Raw genomic sequence first — 22,214 nt, 5'->3', positions numbered from 1 at the left:
TTGGGTTCAAAGTCATCTCAAGCCCTTGAGGATGATGCTAACTGGCTTCTCGTAGACATGAAACAATCCTGGGAGAAATAATGGGACAGCCAGGGCTACTCATTGATTACACAAAAATGACATCAAATACTGTTGTGCAGTTTATAAACGGTACGGTTAATATTTGGGGAAATACGGTACGTTAGACACGATATGGGATATGTTACAACTGTACCTTGGCTCCCCTATACTGAAAAAAGTGTGCATGTATGTGTGTGTGGGGTCACAGGCAATAAATCAGATATTAAACTGGGAACATTTACATTTAGTCATTTAGCAGACGCTTTTGTCCAAAGCGACGTACAAGGGAGAGAATATTCAAGCTACGAGCAATAGAACCTGGTGTAACAATAAATAAATACTACTTTACATAAGAAATATAACAAAATGAAATAAAAAGAAAGAAAGAAGTGCAGAAATGTAACTGCTGTAATTGCAAGTTACGCAACTAGTCGAAGTGCCAGTTAGGACGGGAAGTGCTCTCTGAAGAGTTGGGTCTTCAAAAAAAACAGACCATGTAAAAGTGTAGCTCCCAACATGGAGGGGGCCTCCAGTCTTTGGCCAGTGGGCTGATGTGAGGCTTGTGTCCATGTGTCTGGGCATGGGGTGGTGTGTGTGGGGGGGGCGGGGGGGGGGGTGGAGTTGGGCGGAGTTTAGTTGGCTAGCCACTGAAAATGGGGCACAGCATCCACACACACACACACACACACACACACACACACAACCATCCCCACCACCCCCCTGTAGTAGATTTAACAAGTGAAGTGTAAGCGGTTGCCAAACTCTGAGCATCAGAGAGAGAATGGCAAACCTCTGGGAATACGTCCCAAATGGAACTAAATCATTTACATATGCCGAAGCAAGCACCACTGGAGCGTGTGGCTGCAGCTCCCAAAATAAGGTTGAATAATTCAGCGCACCTATTCTCCTCAGTGTTTGTGGCGGAAGGTGCTGTGGCATAAACAGCAGGGCTGTGTGTGTGTGTGTGTGTGTGTGAGGGCCTGGCCGGCGATGGCCACCCCCAGCCCATAGGCTCCTGCAGTAGCCTGGGGGACGCTGGGCAGGGCTGGAGAGTGGGTGAGAGTGTGTGTATTTGTGTCACTTTTTGTGGGTTACAGCTAAGGGGGGGATGTTGGGAAGGAGGCGGGTTTGGTGGAAGAAGGGTGGCTCCCTCCTGTCCCTCATCTCTATCTTTTCTCTCTCTCTCTCTCTCTCTCTCTCTCTCTCTCTCTCTCTCTCTCTCTCTCTCTCTCAGGGCATACTCTAGCGTTCCCCTGAGACCAGAGTAAACAGTACTTGAATTATAATCACACATTTCATTCTGATTTCATGCTTGGAGGAGTTTTTCCTCATTAGAAGGCTGAGCTGTCAATCTTTCAGGGCTCATGAGTCCAGCCTCTTTCTGACTCTGTGGGTGAGATCAGGGGTCTCCACCCACCGCTGCTCCTCACCGGCCACCTCTCACTCTCTCTCTCTCTCTCTCTCTCTCTCTCTTCTCACCCACTCTCATCTCTCACTCACTCTCTCTCTCTCTCTTCTCACCCACTTATTTGGCATTCGCCTATTATAGACCATCAAATATGAAACTTTCAAATATATTTTACTATGAACTAGAACAGAAGTTCAGAATGTTCTCGCTTTTCGAAGGGAGAGCCTCAAAAGTGATATGCAGGTGAATAAAAGATTTCCGAACAGGGCAGGTCTGCACAAACCCGGCCCAGACCACCTACTGTCCACATATACCACAAACTGTCACACGGGTATCAGACAATCTCCCAGTAACACACAGAGACCATATGCACTAATATCAGACGCAGAGCACTTTCTCAGACGGGGGGAGAAGACCCTTGCTGGCTATTTAAAACATATTTTAACAAAGACAATCTCTTATCAATGAATACAAAGCCTGTTTCAAAATGTGACCAATTGCAAAATTAAAACAGCTCACTACAGTTTTACTACCCACTCAAATCACCACTAAATTCTGACATACCCACTCAAATCAAGACTAAACTAATCACATACACACAAAAATAAAGAACTATATATGCCGATATGCTTTTGTCTCACAAACAAACACCATTTGGAATGATGCGTATTATCTGAGTCTAAATTTAGCCTCATTAATGAACACTACCCATTAGATAATAATCTTTTTCTGAAGCTAGCAGCCGATTCACATTCACACGTTGCTCTGACCTTAAGAATGGCAAAGTGTAGAACTGTGGACACTAACACACATGAAAACACCACACTGTCAAAAGTACCGCACAAGTCCAACGACAACATAAACACACGTGTGCACCACACACACACACACACACACACACACACACACACACACACCCCCCCCCCCACCCACCCACCCACCCACCCACCCTATCACACAGAAATGGACATACTTTTAAGAGGCATATCAAAAAAGCTCATGCTATTGTGTTAACTATCAGCTTTATTTCACTGTATGCTGTGTAATCACAGGATCACACAAACGCTTTCTGAGACAAAACAAAACAAGGGAATTCCACCGATGAGTCTCCATTTATTTTAATGAACCAATTTGAATTTTATACCAACCTTAATTCAATTGTGCTTGGTGCAAGGCAAATCCGTCCAGCACTGGAAGTGTTAATTAGCAGAGGCAGTGTAATTAGGAGTAGCATTAATGTCTGTGAATAGGGAGTAATTTAGACCAGCACAACAGCAGGCAGAAACACACACACACACACACACACACACACACACACACACTCTGCCTACACCGTTCCTCTCTTTTGAAAGTATTCGATAATTTCAGCAAATGTTTGGTATTTCAAACCGCTAGCTCTCGGCCCAAACATGTCCGAAAGGATGTCCAATTGTAATCTTGAAATGGCATTCATCAGCGGAGGCTGCAGATTCTGACAAACATTAAACACAGTAAGGAGGCAATTATGTATGCATGATTTAATCTGCAACTAATTAATATGCAAATGTATTCATATGTTAGTTACTAAATTAAAAATGCAAAGCAGCCCTTATGGTGATTCTGTGATTTCTGCACAAACAGAACATTTGAAAATAAAAGGAGGGGAAAAGAAGGAAACTTGTGCAAAGTTGGAAATCTTTACTTTAGCCAACCTGTTGAAGGCATGAAGGCACACATGGGATGAGTTCAGATATGCCCCCAAAAGCTGCTGGATAGTTTGCATTTTTTAACTCCATGGCTCAGAGAAAAGACAAAAAGACTGAGAGAATGAGAGAAAGGGAAGGTCCATAGAAGTTGCATGGCAGGAAATAGAGGAAGAGGAGAGGGAGAGAGGGAGAGAGGGAGAGGGGGAAAAGATGATGAAAGCGTGAGTGAAAGATAATGGAAGTAAGACAGAGGGGACGGCTTAGCCAGTGAGACGCTTCAGACAACAAAGGCTCAATGGAGGAGCCCAAAGGAGAGGAGCGGAGCGGAGGAGAGAGGAGCGGAGGAGAGGAGGAGAGGAGCGGAGGAGAGAGGAGGAGAGGAGCGGAGCGTGGAAGGAGGAAAGCTCCCCATCAGATTGATTTCAGGTGGAGGGAGCCGGGGCTTTGTGTGAGTGGCGGGCCTGGCGGCCTGTCAGAGGAGCGCATGCGGGGCTGAGCTACCTGCCCGTGGCGGTGTGTGAATGGGGGCTGTGCTGCTCACGGGGAGGGCAATTGTTGGGCCTGAATAGAGGGGTCACTTAGTGGAGAAAAGAAGCCCTGCCCTTCTGTTCTGCAGTCCCTCTACTCCCCCCTCCCTCTCAGTCAGACACACACACACACACGCACACACACACACAGACACGCACACACACACACACACGCGCACACGCACGCACACACGCACGCGCGCATGCGCACACACGCACACACACACACGCACGCACGCACACGAGCTGAAATGACACACACTGTGCACAGACACACAGGACTACCTGGGTGGCAACTGTGTCAGATTAAGTTCCCATCAAATGTACCCTCTACAGGGATCCCTTTCTCTTCAGCTCCCTCAGAAGATGTCTCCCCTGTCCCTCCTCTGATTGGACAGAGCACAGAGTCAGAGTGCTTTCACAAATATGCATCCTGGTAATTGAGGAACACGCAACGTTTGGACCTCCCAATCCAAAAAGCCTGGAAGTCCATCCCTCCTCCTCCTCTTCCTCCTCCTCCTCCTCCTCCTCCCTCTATCCAATCTCTCTGTCTATCTCTCGCTCTCTTCTATTTTGTCTTCTTGATTTCTCTCTCCCCTGGCTTTGCCTAATGCCAGCCTTGGTGCTGTCCGCTTTTATACCCTCAGTAAATCAGAGCCTCTGGAACCATCTTGCTTCCATGTCCTCTACGTGGGGGGAATGAATACAGCGCCGCACACACACAACCCCGCTTGCTTGCTCGCTCGCTCGCTGACGTCTGCCATGCTGCTGCTTGCCAACAGAGGCGGGCGCCTGGCGGACACAGCCACCTTCAACTGGCACCAAGGAGACAACCCTTACACACACACACACACACTGCAGGCCAGTGATCAGCCACCTCCAAACAAAGACATATCAAATGCATTCACACACAAATAACACTGTTCCACATGAACAGTGCAGATAGACAGATTTTTATTAGAACCATTCTCTCAAACAGCCTAGAGTATGTTAAGCAGCGCACACAAAATTGAAAACAGAAAAATGAGTGACGGAACGAGTTGAAAAAGAAATGCTTGAAAGAAAGAGCTAAAAGTGGGTTGTGAAAGTGAAAGAGCTAAAAAAGGGCGATGTTGGAGAGTGTGAGGGAGAACATGGACTCCCCAGGCAGAGGCGCATTAAACATGCAGAGGGCCGCACTCGCACTCGCACTGGCACCGCCTATGCCACGGCCAAAGCCACACAGCCCTGGCATCGACGCTCCCAGCCGCCCGTCTATCTCTCTGGCGGGTTCTGCCAATGCACGCCTCATTCCTGATCTTTAGATTGTCTCTGAGCTCAAGGGATACATAAGAACACACACATAAATATACACACACACACACACACACACACACACACACACACACACACACACATAAATATATACACACACACACAGGCAATGTCACTCAAGCAGAGCAGCATGAATTCCAGGCAAGCTGAAATCTACACACACACACACACACAAATGTGTAGAGTAACACACTGCATTGCAAACACACAGCGGACTGGGGGGCTTGCGATGTTGTTGCCATCCTCAGCGACAGATGCTGTGTGCACTGCTGATGGACACTGGGAGGCCCGCTGGCCGCTCACACACCTGGGGCTATGTTGTCCAGTGTCGCCTGCCAGGGCTCTTTCAGCTCCAAACAGCCTTAAAATAGGAAGGGGGGTGGGGAGGACGGACGAGCGGGGGGGGGGGGGGGGTAATCAGAACGACGTGTATGACTTCCCTCAGCTATCTGTCCAGGATTCCCCTGCATTAGCCTCGCTCGCTAGGGTTTGAGCTTTGCAGGACAAATGAGGTTTCTCTCAATGTCAAAAGTTTCACACGCATCAGTCCACCGACCCATTTCTGCAAGTTTCAAAGCATGAATGAGGTGCTTACCCCATACCCCTTTCAATGTAACACTCAAACCCATTTCAAAGGTCATAAGAAATGGGCTTCTACTATTTTTAGATATACAGGATGTAAAAACAGTCTCAATTTAGTCATCAATAAGAATAAGCAAAATATATGAAAAAATATGAATATATTTTATTACTGCTTGACCTTTTGTGAAAGTGACAAGGTTATAGACTATACATGCCATTAAGTCTAGGGTTAGAATATCTCCAGATCTATCTCACGCACTGAGTGGTAAGAGTTCAATCTGTGATAACATGAGAATGTGTGTGTGTGTGTGGGGACGACTGAGCGCTCTTTAACCAGCCAGACCCTCACTGACCGATCGCTCCCACAGGAAATCGCTTCAATTTCCTTTCTGTGCATCACAATGGTGTCCACACACACACACACCCCCCCCCCCCACACACACACACACACACACACACACACACACACACACACACACACACACACACATTACAGCTTTTAGACCGAAGCTGGGCAAAACATATGAGTGAAATAATATTTTAGACTTTAGTGCTGTACGCGAGATTATGCGCTTTTATGATTCAAACCTTCTCTTTCTTTATCTTCCAATCACACTCATCTTTCAGTCAACAAATAAAACATTTAGCAATATTATTCTTGAACAGCTGGACGTATTCTCTAGAAGTTCAACATGGAAGGCTTACTGTATACTAGATAGGGGAAATAGAGACATGTAAAAAAGATGGCATAACATCCTGATTAATGCTTTTTCCATGCTAATCACTGATATACCAGTGTCTAGTTGCAACATCTGATAATAATAAATGTTGATTTGTATATTTTAATTGGGTAATTAATTACTCAAGATAAACTTGGAAATAGATTCAGGGAATTTATATTAGTTAAAATTGAATCATCTATTTAAATTTAATGAGGAAAATGAACAAGACTACTCTTTTATACTGACAGTATATTCAATATTTTCAAGCAAATAAAAGCATAGATAGATAGATAGATAGATAGATACATAAACAGATAGATAGATAAAATGTATGTCGACATGACTCTTGACAACAGTAAGGATGTACGTCTGAATAGTGCTAGCTAAAGTGTGGCGTTTCTCTGGCAGCACCAGTTGTTGTTCAATGCCAGTGCGGCACCTCTCTGGTCTACGACGCCAAGCCTTCAGTTAGGCATGCGAGGGGCATGCCGCTCAGCCAAACAATCAGACACAAAAGTTCCTTTAATAAACAAAGCTTTGCCTTCTCTCAAGTAAATAAATAAGCGCCTTCACTCAAGTAAATAAATAAGCGCCTTCACTCAAGTAGAGCCCGCACTTGCCACTGGTACAGGGCTGCGCAAAATGGCCGCCGTGGCTTTTAAACGGCATTCAGACCACAACAAATGTAAAGGAAAACTAGAAGAAAGAAAAACCAAAGCACTACACAAGAACATCAAATAAAAAGACATTTAAGCCCAAATACTGCCGAGAGGTTCTGGTGAGTTTGCTCTCGGAGCAGGTGCTGCTGAGGATGGCAGCGCACGCACGGCCAGAACAAGAAGCTTCATGGAAAATAACCCCAAATAACTGCCTGCCTTCTCACAGTGTCCAGCTCCACACAACATTTCAATGTCAATGGTGGAAATAGAAAAACATTTGCTCACCAACTGTGGCTGTGGATATTTCCCTTCTTACAGCTTGCAAAATTGCAAATAATCTGCAGACGATCAAATAATCGAATGACACACAGACATTCTCTCCCTTCTGTTTTCCTTTTTTTGGCTGAGCCTAAAAGGCAATAAATAAGGGCTTAGCATTTATTTTACACACAGGCCATTTGTAAAGCTTTAATATTATTCTCAAACAGCGCAGCAATATCCAAAGGGATGCAGCCAAACCCACACAGCTGTTACTCGACTGTTTCTTAGGCTTTTTCTTTTGAAATCATGAGGTCATCTCATGCTACATTCAGCTCCAGTACACTCTGTGACTCTGCCTTCTCTCTCTCTCTCTCTCTCTCTCGTCAAATAAACAAATGGAGCAGTCAAGCCGACAGGTAAATCGATTTCAGGAGACCGGCAGGATTTACCCTCTTTGCCCCGGGTGTTATGTACTGTGCGCGCACTAAAACCAGTGTTAATATCCCTGACAGATACAAAAGGGTTCCTCTTAAAAACATGGCTCCTGAGAACCTGACATGAATGACCGTGCACTTTCTTGCATTATGACAAAAAGGTGAAATGTGTTATGAATCCAGCGGGGGTTTGAAGGAAATGATTCTTCAGGAGAAAAAAAAAAAAAGCAAACCACTGTTCTGATCCACTGGCAGTGAGTGGGAGAGAAGGAGGAGAAAGAGAGAAGGAGGAGAAAGAGAGAAGAGGAGGAAGGAGAGGCGTCCAGAGCATGTGACCTCCTCCGTTTGTGTCTGGATTTTGGGGGTAAAATGTGTGTCGGAGAGCAGCAGAGAGACTACAGGCCTGTTGAGAGCTGCCTTCTGGTGAAGGGTTTCCGAAGCAGGCTGTGTGACTCACAACCAGAGCCTTTTGCCCCTGGGGGGCCCGGGCCCCGTACAGTATGGGGGTCTGGAGGGGACTGGGTGCCTAAGCCCCCACCCCCCAGCTTTAATATGCACCATTCTCCAGGTTCCTCCCGCAAATGCCGACAGCTGGCACTGAGACGTTTCCTTACCCGTCTTTCTTTCTTTTCTTTTTTTGGCACCATTTCTGGGCTGTGGCCAAGAACTTCACCTCCACCCTCCCTGTCAATCAACCCGTCACCCTGGAAACGCACCTTTAACGCTCGTCTCTCACACTTCATCATCCAGCCTCCTCCTCCCACCCCACACCCAGGTGCAGGCGGTGGCTGGTGCCTCGGCTGTTTGGGCAGGTTAACGTCTGCTAGCCGTGTGTTTTCCCCGTCTCGTTCATGGTTATTTTTCCAGCGTCCCCCTCCAGTCTTTTGCGTGTCTCAGCCCAGTCATGGAAGAGTCTAGAAGGCCAGCTGGACCCACAAACAATGAAGTTTACTGGATGTCTGGGGAGCAGGCTGAGAGAGAAGGAGAGGATGCTAGGCAGCCACGGCTCAAGGCGCTTTTGTCTGAAAATGTCATTGTGCGACATATGCTAACACCGTTGTAGAAACCACAAGAGCACAGTTAAACGCCAGTAAAGTATGCTAGCCACATAAACCTGTGCTGTCCAGGCTTTATTCAAATGCATAAACTCACCAATTTGTCTTTGTCATAAAATAAGGCAGCAATTTAGTGTTTAACCAGACTAAAGATGAACACCACTGGAAAAACATGGAAATTCTAAATATTGTTTAATGTCATTTGTGTGGGGTAAAGCTCTAATTTTTAAATATTAAAAAAGACAAACTTAATAGAATAATTATCATAATAATTAACATAGACAATTCTCCACAGTAAACAAAGACAATGCCTTTATAGGGTTATTGCACTCTTGAGAACCGCTTTAAAAGACAAATTAATTCACTAACAAATTTTAAAATTCACTTTGAAAAATTATTTATGCACATCAGAAGTTTGTAAGGCCAATTTATAAGTAAAAAAAATATATGGATTTGGTTGTACGCATCAGAGGCATTCTCGCACTGTTTACACAAACATGGCGAGAGGGAGAGAGAGAAAACAACAGAGTTTTTCATAGAAGCCTGTGTTGCGCTGAGAGCATTTGCAGTTCCTCTCAAATCCTGTAGGGGGCAGAAAAGCTCAGGAAACAGGATAAAGTGCTCACTGGAGATTATCCCTATTGAGCCCTTCACTAGACCCAACTTAATTTAATTAACGCTGTCTACTTTAAACAAAATCAGATATGAACTCATGGGAGCTCAGGGAGCTGAAGCGTGAGGAGTGTGAGGCCATGGCCCTGCCTGAGATGGAGGTCTGCCTTTTTGGGGGAAAAACTCCATCTTCTTATTCCCAGATCTGGCCAAACCATCCATCACTCATCACACACAGCGGCGCATACATCTCTCACCTCGGGCTCCTCAAGGAGCAGCTCAGCCTGCGCGTGATTCTACAACACTAAACTACCACCGACTACCACAGCCCAAGTTTCTCTCTCTTTGTCTCATTGGCTCTTCACTTTGGAACAACAGCTCAACTCCAAACAGCCACTTTTACCCGGAAAAATTCTGGAGATTAACAAGCCACTAATAAGGGGCTATGTGGATGCATTTTACTTTCAAGAATGAGAGATAGAGAGAGAGAGAGAAATTGAATTCCATGTCTACCTGTCTTTGCATCTGTAACTAGTTCAGAGACTTGCGGAGAAAGGGAGAAAAGATGGATGAGGAGAGAGTGGAAGAGTCATTCTTTAGCGCGCGCGCTCATCAAACAAAGAGTCTATGCTCGCTGCCTTCTCTGGCCTAGGCAGGGCCATTAGGAGAAAGAACACAGCCCTAGAAACTCCATACATAAATAAACAAGTTTTAAACACACACACACACACACACACACACACATTCAAAGGACAAACTGAATTGCACGCTGCCTAATGTGAACTAATTTCCTTTTGATTACCACATCATTCCAAGGTTTCTCTCATGTGACAACCTAATTGTAGTTTAAGTAAATTAACTTCCCAAACATTTTGGCTTACAATAATATGCTTTGTTGGGCAATGAAAACATCTAGCTTTTTTTATTTTATTTTTTGTCTGTCTTTTTTAGAGTATGAAAAGGTTGAAATGCCAGGGGTCGACAAAAACATCTCAAACTTAAAAAAAAAAAACCTGAATGAAGCAGTCAATTGTTATCTACCTCGTGAATGGCTTTATTCTCCACAGACTGAAATGGAGGTGTGTACTTGTACACACACTGCTATAACGCACACCACCCAAGCCCATCAAAGCACACATTTCACTTCACATTCAACTTCTGTTCAAACAATCATTCCAGATTTACCATAGATGCTTTTGCATAAGAGGGGTGCCTTGAATTGGTGGCACTAAGCATCGCAGGCATGGACTGGATATTCCAACCTGATGTGACAAGGCTGGCCAGAATAGAACAATGTTTAGTGGGTATAGACAAGCCACCATGTGAGTCCACACATTGTGAGTCTTTGCCTGCTGACAAAATAATAGTTCAGTGCATTTCCAAAAAATAGATAGAATTATATACAATGACAGGCTGAATTGTTGCTAATTGTTTTTTGGCAATTTTGGCTAAATTGTTAACTTGCGATTTCCTATCAAAATGATGAAGCAATCGGGAAATATCACCAACTGGACTTAAAACACCACTGCAGAATTTATGTAAAACCATAACACATGCTAAATTACTACATTTTCATATGATTAATACATCTATGCATTTACTATGGATAGTAGGGTGAATTGAATCTGTGTATTTAATCAGTTGATCTGTGAATCAGTCATTTCCCCCATTCATTCTCAGCTCAGAAACACATAACTTGAGTTACGCAGCAAGAAAGCAAACCCGTCCCCAAGCCCACAGGAAATAGAGTTTGCATGAATGAACCTGTCTCTGCGATGGGTTAGAAAACGGACAAAAGTTAGCACGACTCAAAAGCAGTAACGAGAGAAACACCGGGGAAAGCCGAGGTCCACAATGCTACCATACTAGAAATTACAAATATACTCCAGTAGCTCCCGACAAGCCAAAACACCTGTGCACACACACACACACACACACACACACACACACACACCACACACACCACACACACCACACACACACACGCACACACACACACACACACCCCCCCACACACACCCCCTCAAGTTAAACAAGCCACCTTTGAGCTCCTTAGGAGGGATAGCTATATGGTGGGTCATTGACTTGGACATATTGGTGAACATACATACATTAATGCTTTAAAAAATATATATATATATTTTACAACCACCCTCCCTCTCCCAGGGACTTTAAGGGTTTTGATTATTCAACAATCAATCGTCACAAAAAAAAGCTGTCAAAATGTGCACACTTCACTTAAAAAAAAAAAAAATCATTTGGAGAGCTTATTATAGGAAGATGCGGACCAATGCAGAGTGTATGACCTGTTTTGAGATCCACATGTCATGATGTATGTACATGAGGACCAAATTTAATATGTGAAAAGGGTGCATCGCAGCTCAAAGTAGATCCCCATTTCAAGCGGCACACCAGAGGGCTTTCATTCCTCTAGGAGAGCAAAGACGCTTTAGATTAGGGATGGCAATTGTGACGAGCAGATGAGGAAGGTGGAGGAAGATGGAGCGATGTCTCCACCCCAGACCCATGACCCATGGTATGACTGGGGGCTGCCCTAGTACACACTCAACATGGGCGAACTAAAGGCAAAAGAATTACTTACTGAAGAGGGTAAACCGGGGGGAACTTTCCGCACTTTCTTTGTCTGGACCTCTGGAAAAAAAAAAGAATGAGAAGAGTAGAACACATTTTTAATGGGACACTTTGACCATGTCTGAACACTGCACCAGATGAATGTTTTCAATGGTTATCCTTACAGACTAGATGAAATGGTTTTTTAAACACACACACACACACACACACACACACACACACACACACACACACACACACACACACACACTTTCCCAACAAGACACCAACATTTAGATCAATGGCATCATATTGGGCTGGCAAGAGACATGGCAGGATTAATAGGGTTTTTAAAGCGGTTGATTCCTAGGAGAAGGAATGTGTGAATGTGCATGGTGAAAAGGAAGGTGAGACTTTGATAGAAATCAAAGTGAGTGAGAATTGCCCTGAAGGCTTTTGTGCCTCAAGGCTGCTTCTCCAAGGCCTGATGTTTATTCCACTGTCACTTCTTATAATTCTTTTTACAACAGCAATTCACACTGACACACAGTTTTTTGTTGTTGGTTTTTTTTTTAGCGCAGAAAAATTCAATCGAACACACAATGTGGAAATACACAGCAAGAAGACACATAAACTGATTCAACATTACCCATCATTAAAATATAATTAAAAAAAAATATGGGGTCAAAATCTTCCCAGTATTATATCTTGTTTATTTATTGTGGCAGGTTTGAAATGAATGAAAGTATTGCTTTCATCATCGACTCTGCCCTGTGTGTCTTCTAAGCCTACCGATCTAAACACTGTCCATCCCTTATTTGAAAAGATGGCATCCAGCAATGTGTCCAGGGTGAACAGCGCATGATAAAGAGGGAGGTGGTTTCCAAGAGGAAGAGCAGATGAAGTGAAGTGAGGAAGAGGAGGCTCACCCATGGGGTCAGTATGCAGGGGTCTTCGGCGCGGGTTGCTGCCGTAGTGCTGGTAGTACTGGGACCCTGGCTTGGTCGGTGACACTGTTCCCGGGCTGACCATCCCCATCTCTCCCCCCATGAGATTTGGCTACGCAACACAACGAATACAGAACACACCTTGATGTTGGGCAATTTCCACAAAATTAAACTCATCGCAAATGATGCGCCCTCTTATTTATTTAAAAAAATAGTAATACAAAACATAAATAAACTGTGTATGTGTGTATTTAACACCATAGGGTTATAGGCTATATATGTGTGTGTAGTTATACCATTAAATAGTGCACTACTACTGATTTGCACAGTGCAATGATTTTCTTTTTTTATTGGGATGAATATAACTGACAACAAATCACAACGCAGCAAGATCAATGCATAACAATGTCAAAACAGAAATTGCTGTGAAGTCATGATAAATCCATGTCATCAATCAATCCATGTTCAAATTCAGAGGGAAGATACGAGGCATTTCTTTGTGTGCCCATAATAAAACCGGCTACTTGTATTCAATGCATATTAAAGGCCAACATCAAAGACACCAAGATCCATTGTGCGTTTATCCTTTCTTTTCTAGTCGCATTTTAATAGCCGGCATGTCCAGTGTTCAGGAAAAGTAGAGAGCCTTTTCCATTCAAGTCACCATCACTAAAAAGCAGAATATTGTAAAAAGCTCATTGTGCTCACTGATTTAGACATTATATCCCAATCTAGAACTATTCAAAAATACAGGGAACCCATCTCATTAACCTGGTTCTTCTTCATTACTAATACCCTTATTATGTAACATTTCACTTTAGATACACTGGTTCTATTCCCTTGTAAACCGCTCCATCTCAACACTGTATATTTTTTGTGTGTATGTACATTTAAATGTCTGAATGAGTGTCTATGTGTGGCTAACGTCCTCTAACTAATACACAAGAACACTTACCCATAGCATGCACATCCCCTGACGTAAGGCTGCATGGCTAACAGAGTTATCTTAACCAAATGAAATCATTCAGCAAACTACAACGGCATGTTTGTTTACTTCAGTACTTCAAAAAAAAAGAAATAAAACCTGAAGAAATCAAATCAAATAAAAGTGACAGGTTGGTGGCGGACATTCTAGCGGTCGGTCGGGTTGCGAGTGAGTCGCGAGTGTGAACCCGAGGCTCCCCGAAAACTTTATCGATACTCGGAGTTAACTTCCAGAGAGTGAACTAATTAGTGTGGTTGATAAAGTGCAAGAAAGTGTTTGCCCTAATCTAAATTCCAATCACTGTGCCTCTCACAACAGACTTAGTGAAGCTTCACTAGGCCTCCATTCACATGCAAAACACCCTAAATAGGCCAATTACATCCCTGCTCCAGGTCCCTGCAGCCTGCCGCAGACCCCGGCATCGCCAGCCTCTTACGTGCTAAAACAAAAGGGGCCTTGTTTTAAATAAAGTCACCCCTCCACCCCCCTCATTCAGCTTTCTGTATGATGGTGAAGGGGGAGTTTTTTTTCTTTGGTTGGGGGGGGTGGGGGCAAAGGGGGTAAAAGGGGGTCTGCGAAACTAAAACAAAAACCGTCTGCATTGTCTAGCAGACTTTTTCTCAGGCCTGAGTCACCCCGGCAACTGCACGCCGCCAGAAATTCTCATGCAGCCGCTGCTGCTGCCATCGTCGTCAGCGGCGCTCACCATGCCCAATTTCAGAGCTGACTGGCGGAGGGACCCAGCTGGCATCCAGGGGAAATATTAACAAAGATAAATGACAAACACCTGAATCGGCGAGAAGACGCCCCATGAAGGATTAAGCCTTGGCATTAATAACAGTGGGTATGCCTGCTTGGGCACCAAATGATGATTGCAGAAAGGAGAAGACATTAGCGTAATGGCAAAAATACAAGAAAAAAGGAAAGGAAAAAAAACAGAGACAAAGAGAGAAACAGAAGAAAGAAAGGCCTTTACAAAGAAATCAGAAATTGTGATGCACTAGCAGTAGATTTTTTTTTTTTGGCTGGACTGAAACTACAGGCAGACGGTGGACAGGGAGATGGGCAGTCAGGGTGTGTGTGTGTGTGTGTGGGGGGGGGGGGGGGGGGTTATGTCCCTCAGACCCTGGGACTGGGGTGCACAGGGGACCCATGGTCACAGAACAGAACAAGCTCAAAACCCTCTCCAGCAGTCTGCCTCTGACTGGAGGCCGGGGCCCAAACTAGTCTGCTCCGGTCTGGTCAGGTCTGGTCCAGTGCTCTGATCACCCCAGCCAACGGCACACAGACGCTGGCAGACATGGGCCGCTCGGGTCGGAGAGAGAGAGAGAGAGGGGGGGGGGGGGGGGGAGAGAGAGCGCGCGAGATAGAGAAAGAAAGAGAGAGAGAGAGAGAGAGAGCTAGAGCAGGAGAGAGAGAAAGAGAGAGAGAGAGAGCAGGAGAGAAAGAGAGAGAAAGAAAGACAGAGAGAGCTAGAGCAGGAAAGAGAGAAAAAGAGAGAGAGAGAGAGAGCGCGAGAGAGAGAGAAAAAGAGAGAGAGAGAGAGAGCTAGAGCAGGAGAGAGAGAAAGAGAGAGAGAGCGCACGAGATAGAGAGAGAAAGAGAGAGAGAGAGAGAGAGAGCTAGAGCAGGAGAGAGAGAAAGAGAGAGAGAGAGCAGGAGAGAAAGAGAGAGAAAGAAAGACAGAGAGAGCTAGAGCAGGAAAGAGAGAAAGAGAGAAAAAGAAAGAAAGAAAGAAAGAGAGAGAGAGAGAGCGAGCGGTCTCTGGATCTCTGATGTCTGACTGGGCTGTCCCTAGGGTCACTAAATGGGTATAGTTTAAACCCTAACTTCTGCCATGTCTCTTTCCAACAGTGCCAACGGGTGAACACAACTGTCTAACAGCAGGGAGGAAGTTTCTTTAAATAATGAACACATCTTTTCATGGCGCCTGAAATCTTTTCCTAATCTCCCTTTAATCCCCGGAACTGCATTTTGTTGGTGTTAAGTAGAGTAGGTATACATGACCGTCTCCGAAATGATAAAAGCATATCATACACACAAAGAATGAATACAAAAAATAATTACAAGTGACAAAACAGCACAATGCTGTGCTTTTGATGAGCATGGTCAGAATAGACAAGGCAGCTAAGGATCACGCTAATTCAGGGCTACGGGCTGATCAGGACGTGGGGTAAACTAAAGGGTCTCTTCCCTGTTACCCATCAGAGGGCTAAGGGCTCATCGGGCCCCCTTGTGTTCTGCCGGTGAGTCCAAGATTGTGTTGTGATGACACAGCAATAAGTCATACGGACAGAAAGACACATCCGTACCCACACACACACATTCATACACACAGACAGGGTCAGGCTTTTGTGCGGTGTACAGCCCAGTGAGTGAGTGAGTACCCCCCCCCTCTCCCTCTCCCCTCTCCCAGTCTCCTCAGACTGGTGTGGAGGAGGCAGGAGGAAATTGATGGCATCTGAGTATTCTCTCCAGTCACGCGAGGGTGGGGGGTGTTCCTGGTGAGGCTTGGGGGGTGGGGGGTTGAGGGTAGTGTGTGTGTGTGTGTGTGTGTGTGTGTGTGTGTGTGAGAGCGGGGGTGCGGGCAGGAAAGTCATTAATTATAAGGAAGTGCTGGCGCTGCATGGTGCACCTGTACGCTGGCTCCAGCTGACTCACAAACACATAAGCAAGGGAGGAGGAGAGAAACGTGTGTGTGTGTGTGTGTGTGTGCGTGCGTGCGTAAGTGCGTGCGTAAGTGCGGCCGCCATCAATCATACATTTTATTGGACTGTATACAGTGATGGGCGGGACATGACCCTGGTGTCACCTGGCTCGGGGTACTTCAGCCAGAGCTTCCACCTGTAGCCCCGTGCTCCAGCAGCATGTGGTGATACACATAGAGCAGCATGCACTCTATTGGGTGGGAAATATCTGATATGTGTTATGTCTGAGCCCTATTGATGGCATGCACTCTATTCAATGCCTTTCTCTTAACCTGAACAATTCCACACTGCACAGAGGTGTTTGACCTGTTCTATGTGAGTGTTTGAATATGTTTGGAAGTTTTGTGTGTGTGTGTGTGTGTGTGTGTGTGTGTGTGTGTGTGTGTGTGTGTGTGTGTGTGTGTGTTGTCAAGTGGGAGTGTACGGCCCCCTTTTCTCAGAATGACAGCGCAGCACACGCACAGAGGAGCAGTTCAACACTATTCCATGTTAATTCGTTCTCACGCTTGGGTTGACGAATAAATAGCAATCATTTAAGAACACTTCAAAAAGAATCAGACACAACATTCCACCTGGCCATATCAGCCCTCCGCTGGAGGCCATTACCCCGCCGCAGGTTGGAGACGAGAGAGAGAGGGGTGAAGGAGGACCAGACCAGACACAATAGAGGTCAAAGGGCACCAAGCAAACACATCTGTGCCCAGCGTTGGCATGTTGACTGTGCCCCCATCTCTGGGTGTTGAGATCTATCAGTGGCACACACGGGCATTTCTGGAGACAGAGAGACGGGTCTGACTGGAGGAGCTGTGCTCTGGACCGCATGGAGACGGACAGATGGACTGGTGTGCGTTTCCTTTGGGATTCTAACGGACAGACTTCTTTAGGGAAAGCGTGCCTGTTTCTCATCTGGCCACTAAGCACTTAGAGATAGGGGTGCAAAAATGTGGTGCAGTGTCTGCGCTTCTTGAAAAAACGCATGGCATATAGCAGCTGCTTTACATTGCTTACATCTGTGTGTGTGTGTGTGTGTGTGTGTGTGTGTGTGTGTGTGTGTGTGTGTGTGTGTGTGTGTGTGTGTGTGTGTGCGTGCGCGCAGGCTGTATGGTTTTAACCTGTTCCCTTAAAATCACTGCTAACAATTTGGTACAACATGAACACACACACACACACACACACACATGCACACAGACATTCACACTTCCAAAAAAGAGGAACGCTAGCTGACAGTGTGTAACATATTGGATAATAGCTTACATGATGCCAAGCAGAGAAAGGTTGTCAAATTAGAATCCATCACAGAGAACACTTTTCTAGTGAATACCTTGAATACCTACCTCTCTTTGTGTGTGTGTGTGTGTGTGTGTGTGTGTGTGTGTGTGTGTGTGTGTGTGTGTGTGTTTATTGCTAAATACTTAGGTATACGTGCCCAATGGCATATACAGTACACGTGAGGTAACACAGGAAGGCGGTGCAGAGGTGACTGGACAAACCTGTAAGTGTTGTGATGTGGGTGCATATATGTAAGAAGTTGTGTGTGTGTGTGTGTGTGTGTGTGTGTGTGTGCATCAGCTCTAGGAACTCTAGGGCTCTTCCTGACAGCTGGCCTCTGTTCTGTTCTGTTCCTCATCCTCACACAGCTGCTCCCTGTCGTGCTCCCCCAGCCACCCCTTTGATGTGGCTGCATCTGAGGAGGGAAAAGGGTTAACACACACACACACACACACACACACACACACACACGGGTGCGAGACCACCGCCTCACTATCACATCACTACCAACACCTACCAACCCAAACCATAACCCAATCAAGACTGTGTGTGCGCGTTCCAGAGAGAGGGGAGAGAGAGAGAGAGAAAGAGAGAGAGATAGAGATAGAGAGAGAGAGAGAGAGATATATAGAGAGAGATAGAGAGAGAGATAGATAGAGAGAGACAGAGATAAAGATAGAGAGAAAGAGATAGAGAGAGAGATAGAGAGAGAGATATAGAGAGATAGATAGATAGAGAGAAAGAAAGAGATAGAGAGAGAGAGAGAGAGAGATAGAGAGATAGATAGATAGATAGAGAGAAAGAAAGAGAGAGAGAGATAGAGAGATAGATAGAGATAGAGAGGTATATATATATATATATAGAGAGAGAGAGAGATAGATAGATAGAGAGAAAGAGAGAGAAAGGAGGTACCCATTCTAATACAGATCTAGAACTAGAGACCTTTACCTTTACCACAGCAACGGCCCAAAACCCAGAGGAGGAACAAAAGCAAACTACTGGGTGTTAATGAATACATTCATGTTCATGTTCACTCTGAGGCGCAGTCAGAAAATAACATTATCTGCCTATCTCTGATGGCAGATGTGTGGAAATGATCCCAGCCGGTCTCTGGAGAACACGTACACTAGGTCTTTTAACTAGAAAGCAGCAGCTGCGGGAGAACATCGTACCACACACAGCCTTTAATTAAATGAAGAGAATATGAACAGGTCTGAAGACAAGCTGAGAGATGAGGCTTGTATCAGACGCCAGTGCCACACACACACACACACACACACACACACACACACACACACACACTGCAGATACTGCTTAAATTGAGGGGTTCAAATGACTATTGTCAAATTCAATTCTAGTCTTCAACAACTGCTTGAGGAGGAAAGAAGAAACACCAAGATGAGCGGTGAGGAGATTGAAACTCTATTCTATTCTATTCTATTGGGCTTGGCTGTTTGAGATTGAAACTCTATTCTATTGGGCTTGGCTGTTTGAGATTGAAACTCTATTCTATTGGGCTTGGCTGTTTGAGATTGAAACTCTATTCTATTCTATTGGGCTTGGCTGTTTGAGATTGAAACTCTATTCTATTCTATTGGGCTTGGCTGTTTGAGATTGAAACTCTATTCTATTCTATTCTATTCTATTGGGCTTGGCTGTTTGAGATTGAAACTCTATTCTATTCTATTGGGCTTGGCTGTTTGAGATTGAAACTCTATTCTATTGGGCTTGGCTGTTTTAGATTGAAACTCTATTCTATTGGGCTTGGCTGTTTGCTGCCGATGCTTTATGCAAACAAAAAAAGGCCTTCTGACATCACCAAGTTCACCTCCTCACAAAAAAATGCAGTGGCATTTCAATTCTAGATGAAATCTGTCATTTTTAAAAGATGAGTACTGGACCTATTGATGGGACAGAAACACAGGTCTGCCCAGGTTCTACTCCCCTCATGGCCTCTCAGCCCTGCCTGCTTCTCCCCAGAGCATGAACACACACACACACACACTAACACACGTCTGTTCAAAGAGGCACTCATGCTGGAACAACCAGGAGGTAGCTGGGGGAGGATGTGGAACTGGGAGGCTGAACTGTGTGAGAGTGAGTGTTAGTGTTAGTGTGTGTGTGTGTGTGTGTGTGTGTGTGTGTGTGTGTGTGTGTGTGTGTGTGTGTGTGTGTGTGTGTGTGTCTAGAGTCGTATAAGTGTATGATAGAGATGCTTGACATCAGAAGAGGTATATGTTGGAGAAAGAAACCATAATACAGTTTGTGTGTGTGTGTGCGCGTGCATGGGCGCGCGCGCGTGCGTGCGTGCGTGCGTGCGCGTGCGTGCGCGTGTGTGTATGTGCGTGTGGGAGGAGTGAATGAACAGCAGGTGCACAGAGATAGGGTGCCTTCAGGCATGTCTTCCGCATTTGCAGAGTTCCACGCCTTTCACACACTTCCACACTTCACACAGGGGCCTCTTAACAACGGGCAATTATCACCCCCAACACCCCAACACCCCACAACCCAAAAGACAAGCAGCAACAGAAAAGTCAAATCCAACTTCATTCAGAGCAACCCTGAGACAAGATGAGTTGGATGTGTGAATTGCCGCTTACATGAGAAATATAGTACTGTAAACAGCTATGACACACTAAACTGAAAACACAGACACAGACAGACAGTGAAACTGTGTAATATGACGTACAGACACAGATCTGGGATGGAAGACAACCCACATTTACTCATTGGAGTTCAACAACTATAAATAATCTTCCAGAAGATGACATATTGGACTCCGGATCTGACCAGGACAGCCTCCCAACGTGTCCTCTAACACCATTGGTTAACAGCAGCCAATAAGAAAACATTACAGCACAAATCCTCAATGTCAGATCACATACCAGTGTGTGTGTCCAAGTGAATGAGTGTAAATGCATGTGCTTGTGAATGTACGTGGGACAGGATGTTGCGCACGCTTGTGGTTTTCTCTGTGGCCTTCGCTCTTGGCCTTCACCCACTCCCTGGAACTGGATTCCAGTCAACAGCCCACCCCCCACCCCCCTCCTCCCTCCCCAACAGAGCGAGCAGGGGGGGGGAGAGACTCCACATGGACACTCGCATTCCTGGGATATTTCCACAGCTGTGCGCCTCCACTCTCTCACCACACACACACACACACACACACACACACACACATCCCGATCTCTGTTCAGCCCTCACTCATTCACACTCTCCGCTGGGACGCTCCCTCTTGTGTCTACTGTACTTCCGGCAGGCGGAGGAAATTATGCAACCATCTGCAATTTATGTTTTTCTATTCGTCTTTTTATTCATCTTCTTCCCAGATTAACTTCACATGTGGGATTTTATGGACAGCCTCCTCGGCAGAGGGGAATTGGAGTGGAACTTTCTCCAGCGTCCGTTGAGGAATTTCCATCATCTGTCAGGTACTTGTATCCACATTGGAGTGAAGTGAACGCATAGACTACATCAGCTCCCCGCGGGAGGGAATGTGACCTCTGACCTTTGTAATGTTAACTCTAAATCACCGGCACCACAGGAGCAGGCCGATGACCAAAGCTGCAACAGACTCTACTGAACCGTTAGACTGGGGGGCAGGTGTTGGGGCTTTAATCAAATATTGATTTGGGTGGAGACCAATGAATTAATAAAAAAGTAGTGTTGATTGTGGATGTGAATGTTTGATGGCTGCAAGGCAAACAGAGGCAGGCTGGGCTGATCCTCAGCGGGGAGATGGGGGCTGATGAGTGGACACTCTGAAAGCAGCACAATGATGAGAGAGAAGCTCAGGTGCGTTATACATACCCCAACATACCCCAGAAACCTCACGGATATCATCCAAAGGGACAGGAACAGGATCACTATTTTTAGATGTGGCCTTCCAAAAATAGATAGATTACAAGGTAGATGCAAGGTTCTAAAAGGTGAGGCACCACTGGCTACCAGGCCCCTGCCCTCTCCTCTAACTCCAGATGCTTTTGAACCACTAAGACATATAGTCTACATGACGAATGCTAACACGCTCATAACTCATGTGGGGCCCGCACACAATTTATCCTGGATATTATTCCCCGTGCTGTATATTAAAGCCAGGCCCCAGCTGAGACCCAGCGTGCAAGCTCACCCTCCACAGCTGATCACACCCTCCTCCACCCTCCTCCACACTGCCAGTGGCCCTCTTCCCTCTCCCACACTACCGATCCATCTCCACATTAGTTTGGGCATGCTGGTCACACTAAGCAGCCCAAATTCCAATGATGAAAATCATAATGGTGCTTTAAAAAAGGTTTTGTTTTGTAATTTTCTTTTCCTAAGCACGAGCAAATAAGGTGGTGAGGGGAAACACCTCTGGCCGTCAGTGGACAGTCCAGCCCTTCATCTGTTGTTTTAGATCCAATCATCTGATGTGG

At 45.5% G+C, this 22,214-nt stretch overlaps 1 protein-coding gene across 12 annotated transcripts in view; it reads right to left on the bottom strand.

The window, feature by feature from the left end:
- LOC105902430 (transcription factor 4) overlaps positions 1-22,214 on the bottom strand; it is a 153,127-nt gene that overhangs the window by 56,102 nt on the left and 74,811 nt on the right. For 8 of the 12 annotated variants that reach the window (XM_012830014.3, XM_031578428.2, XM_031578425.2 and 5 more), the window contains 2 exons: positions 12,820-12,949; positions 11,922-11,971 (listed from right to left, as the gene is read on the bottom strand). The exons of 3 other annotated variants lie outside the window; for them this stretch is intronic. In XM_012830014.3, coding sequence (XP_012685468.1) covers positions 11,922-11,971; positions 12,820-12,949 — 180 coding nt within the window. Of the gene's footprint in view, positions 1-11,921; positions 11,972-12,819; positions 12,950-13,792; positions 14,832-22,214 lie in introns of those variants that run through there. One more of the 12 variants, XM_031578433.2, reaches the window with a different exon arrangement.

The sequence above is a fragment of the Clupea harengus genome, chromosome 12 (genome assembly GCF_900700415.2).
Source record: "Clupea harengus chromosome 12, Ch_v2.0.2, whole genome shotgun sequence".
Classification (NCBI taxonomy): domain Eukaryota; kingdom Metazoa; phylum Chordata; class Actinopteri; order Clupeiformes; family Clupeidae; genus Clupea; species Clupea harengus.
The sequence above is the reverse complement of the archived record's forward strand: the minus strand, read 5'-3'. Positions and strand labels throughout refer to the sequence as shown.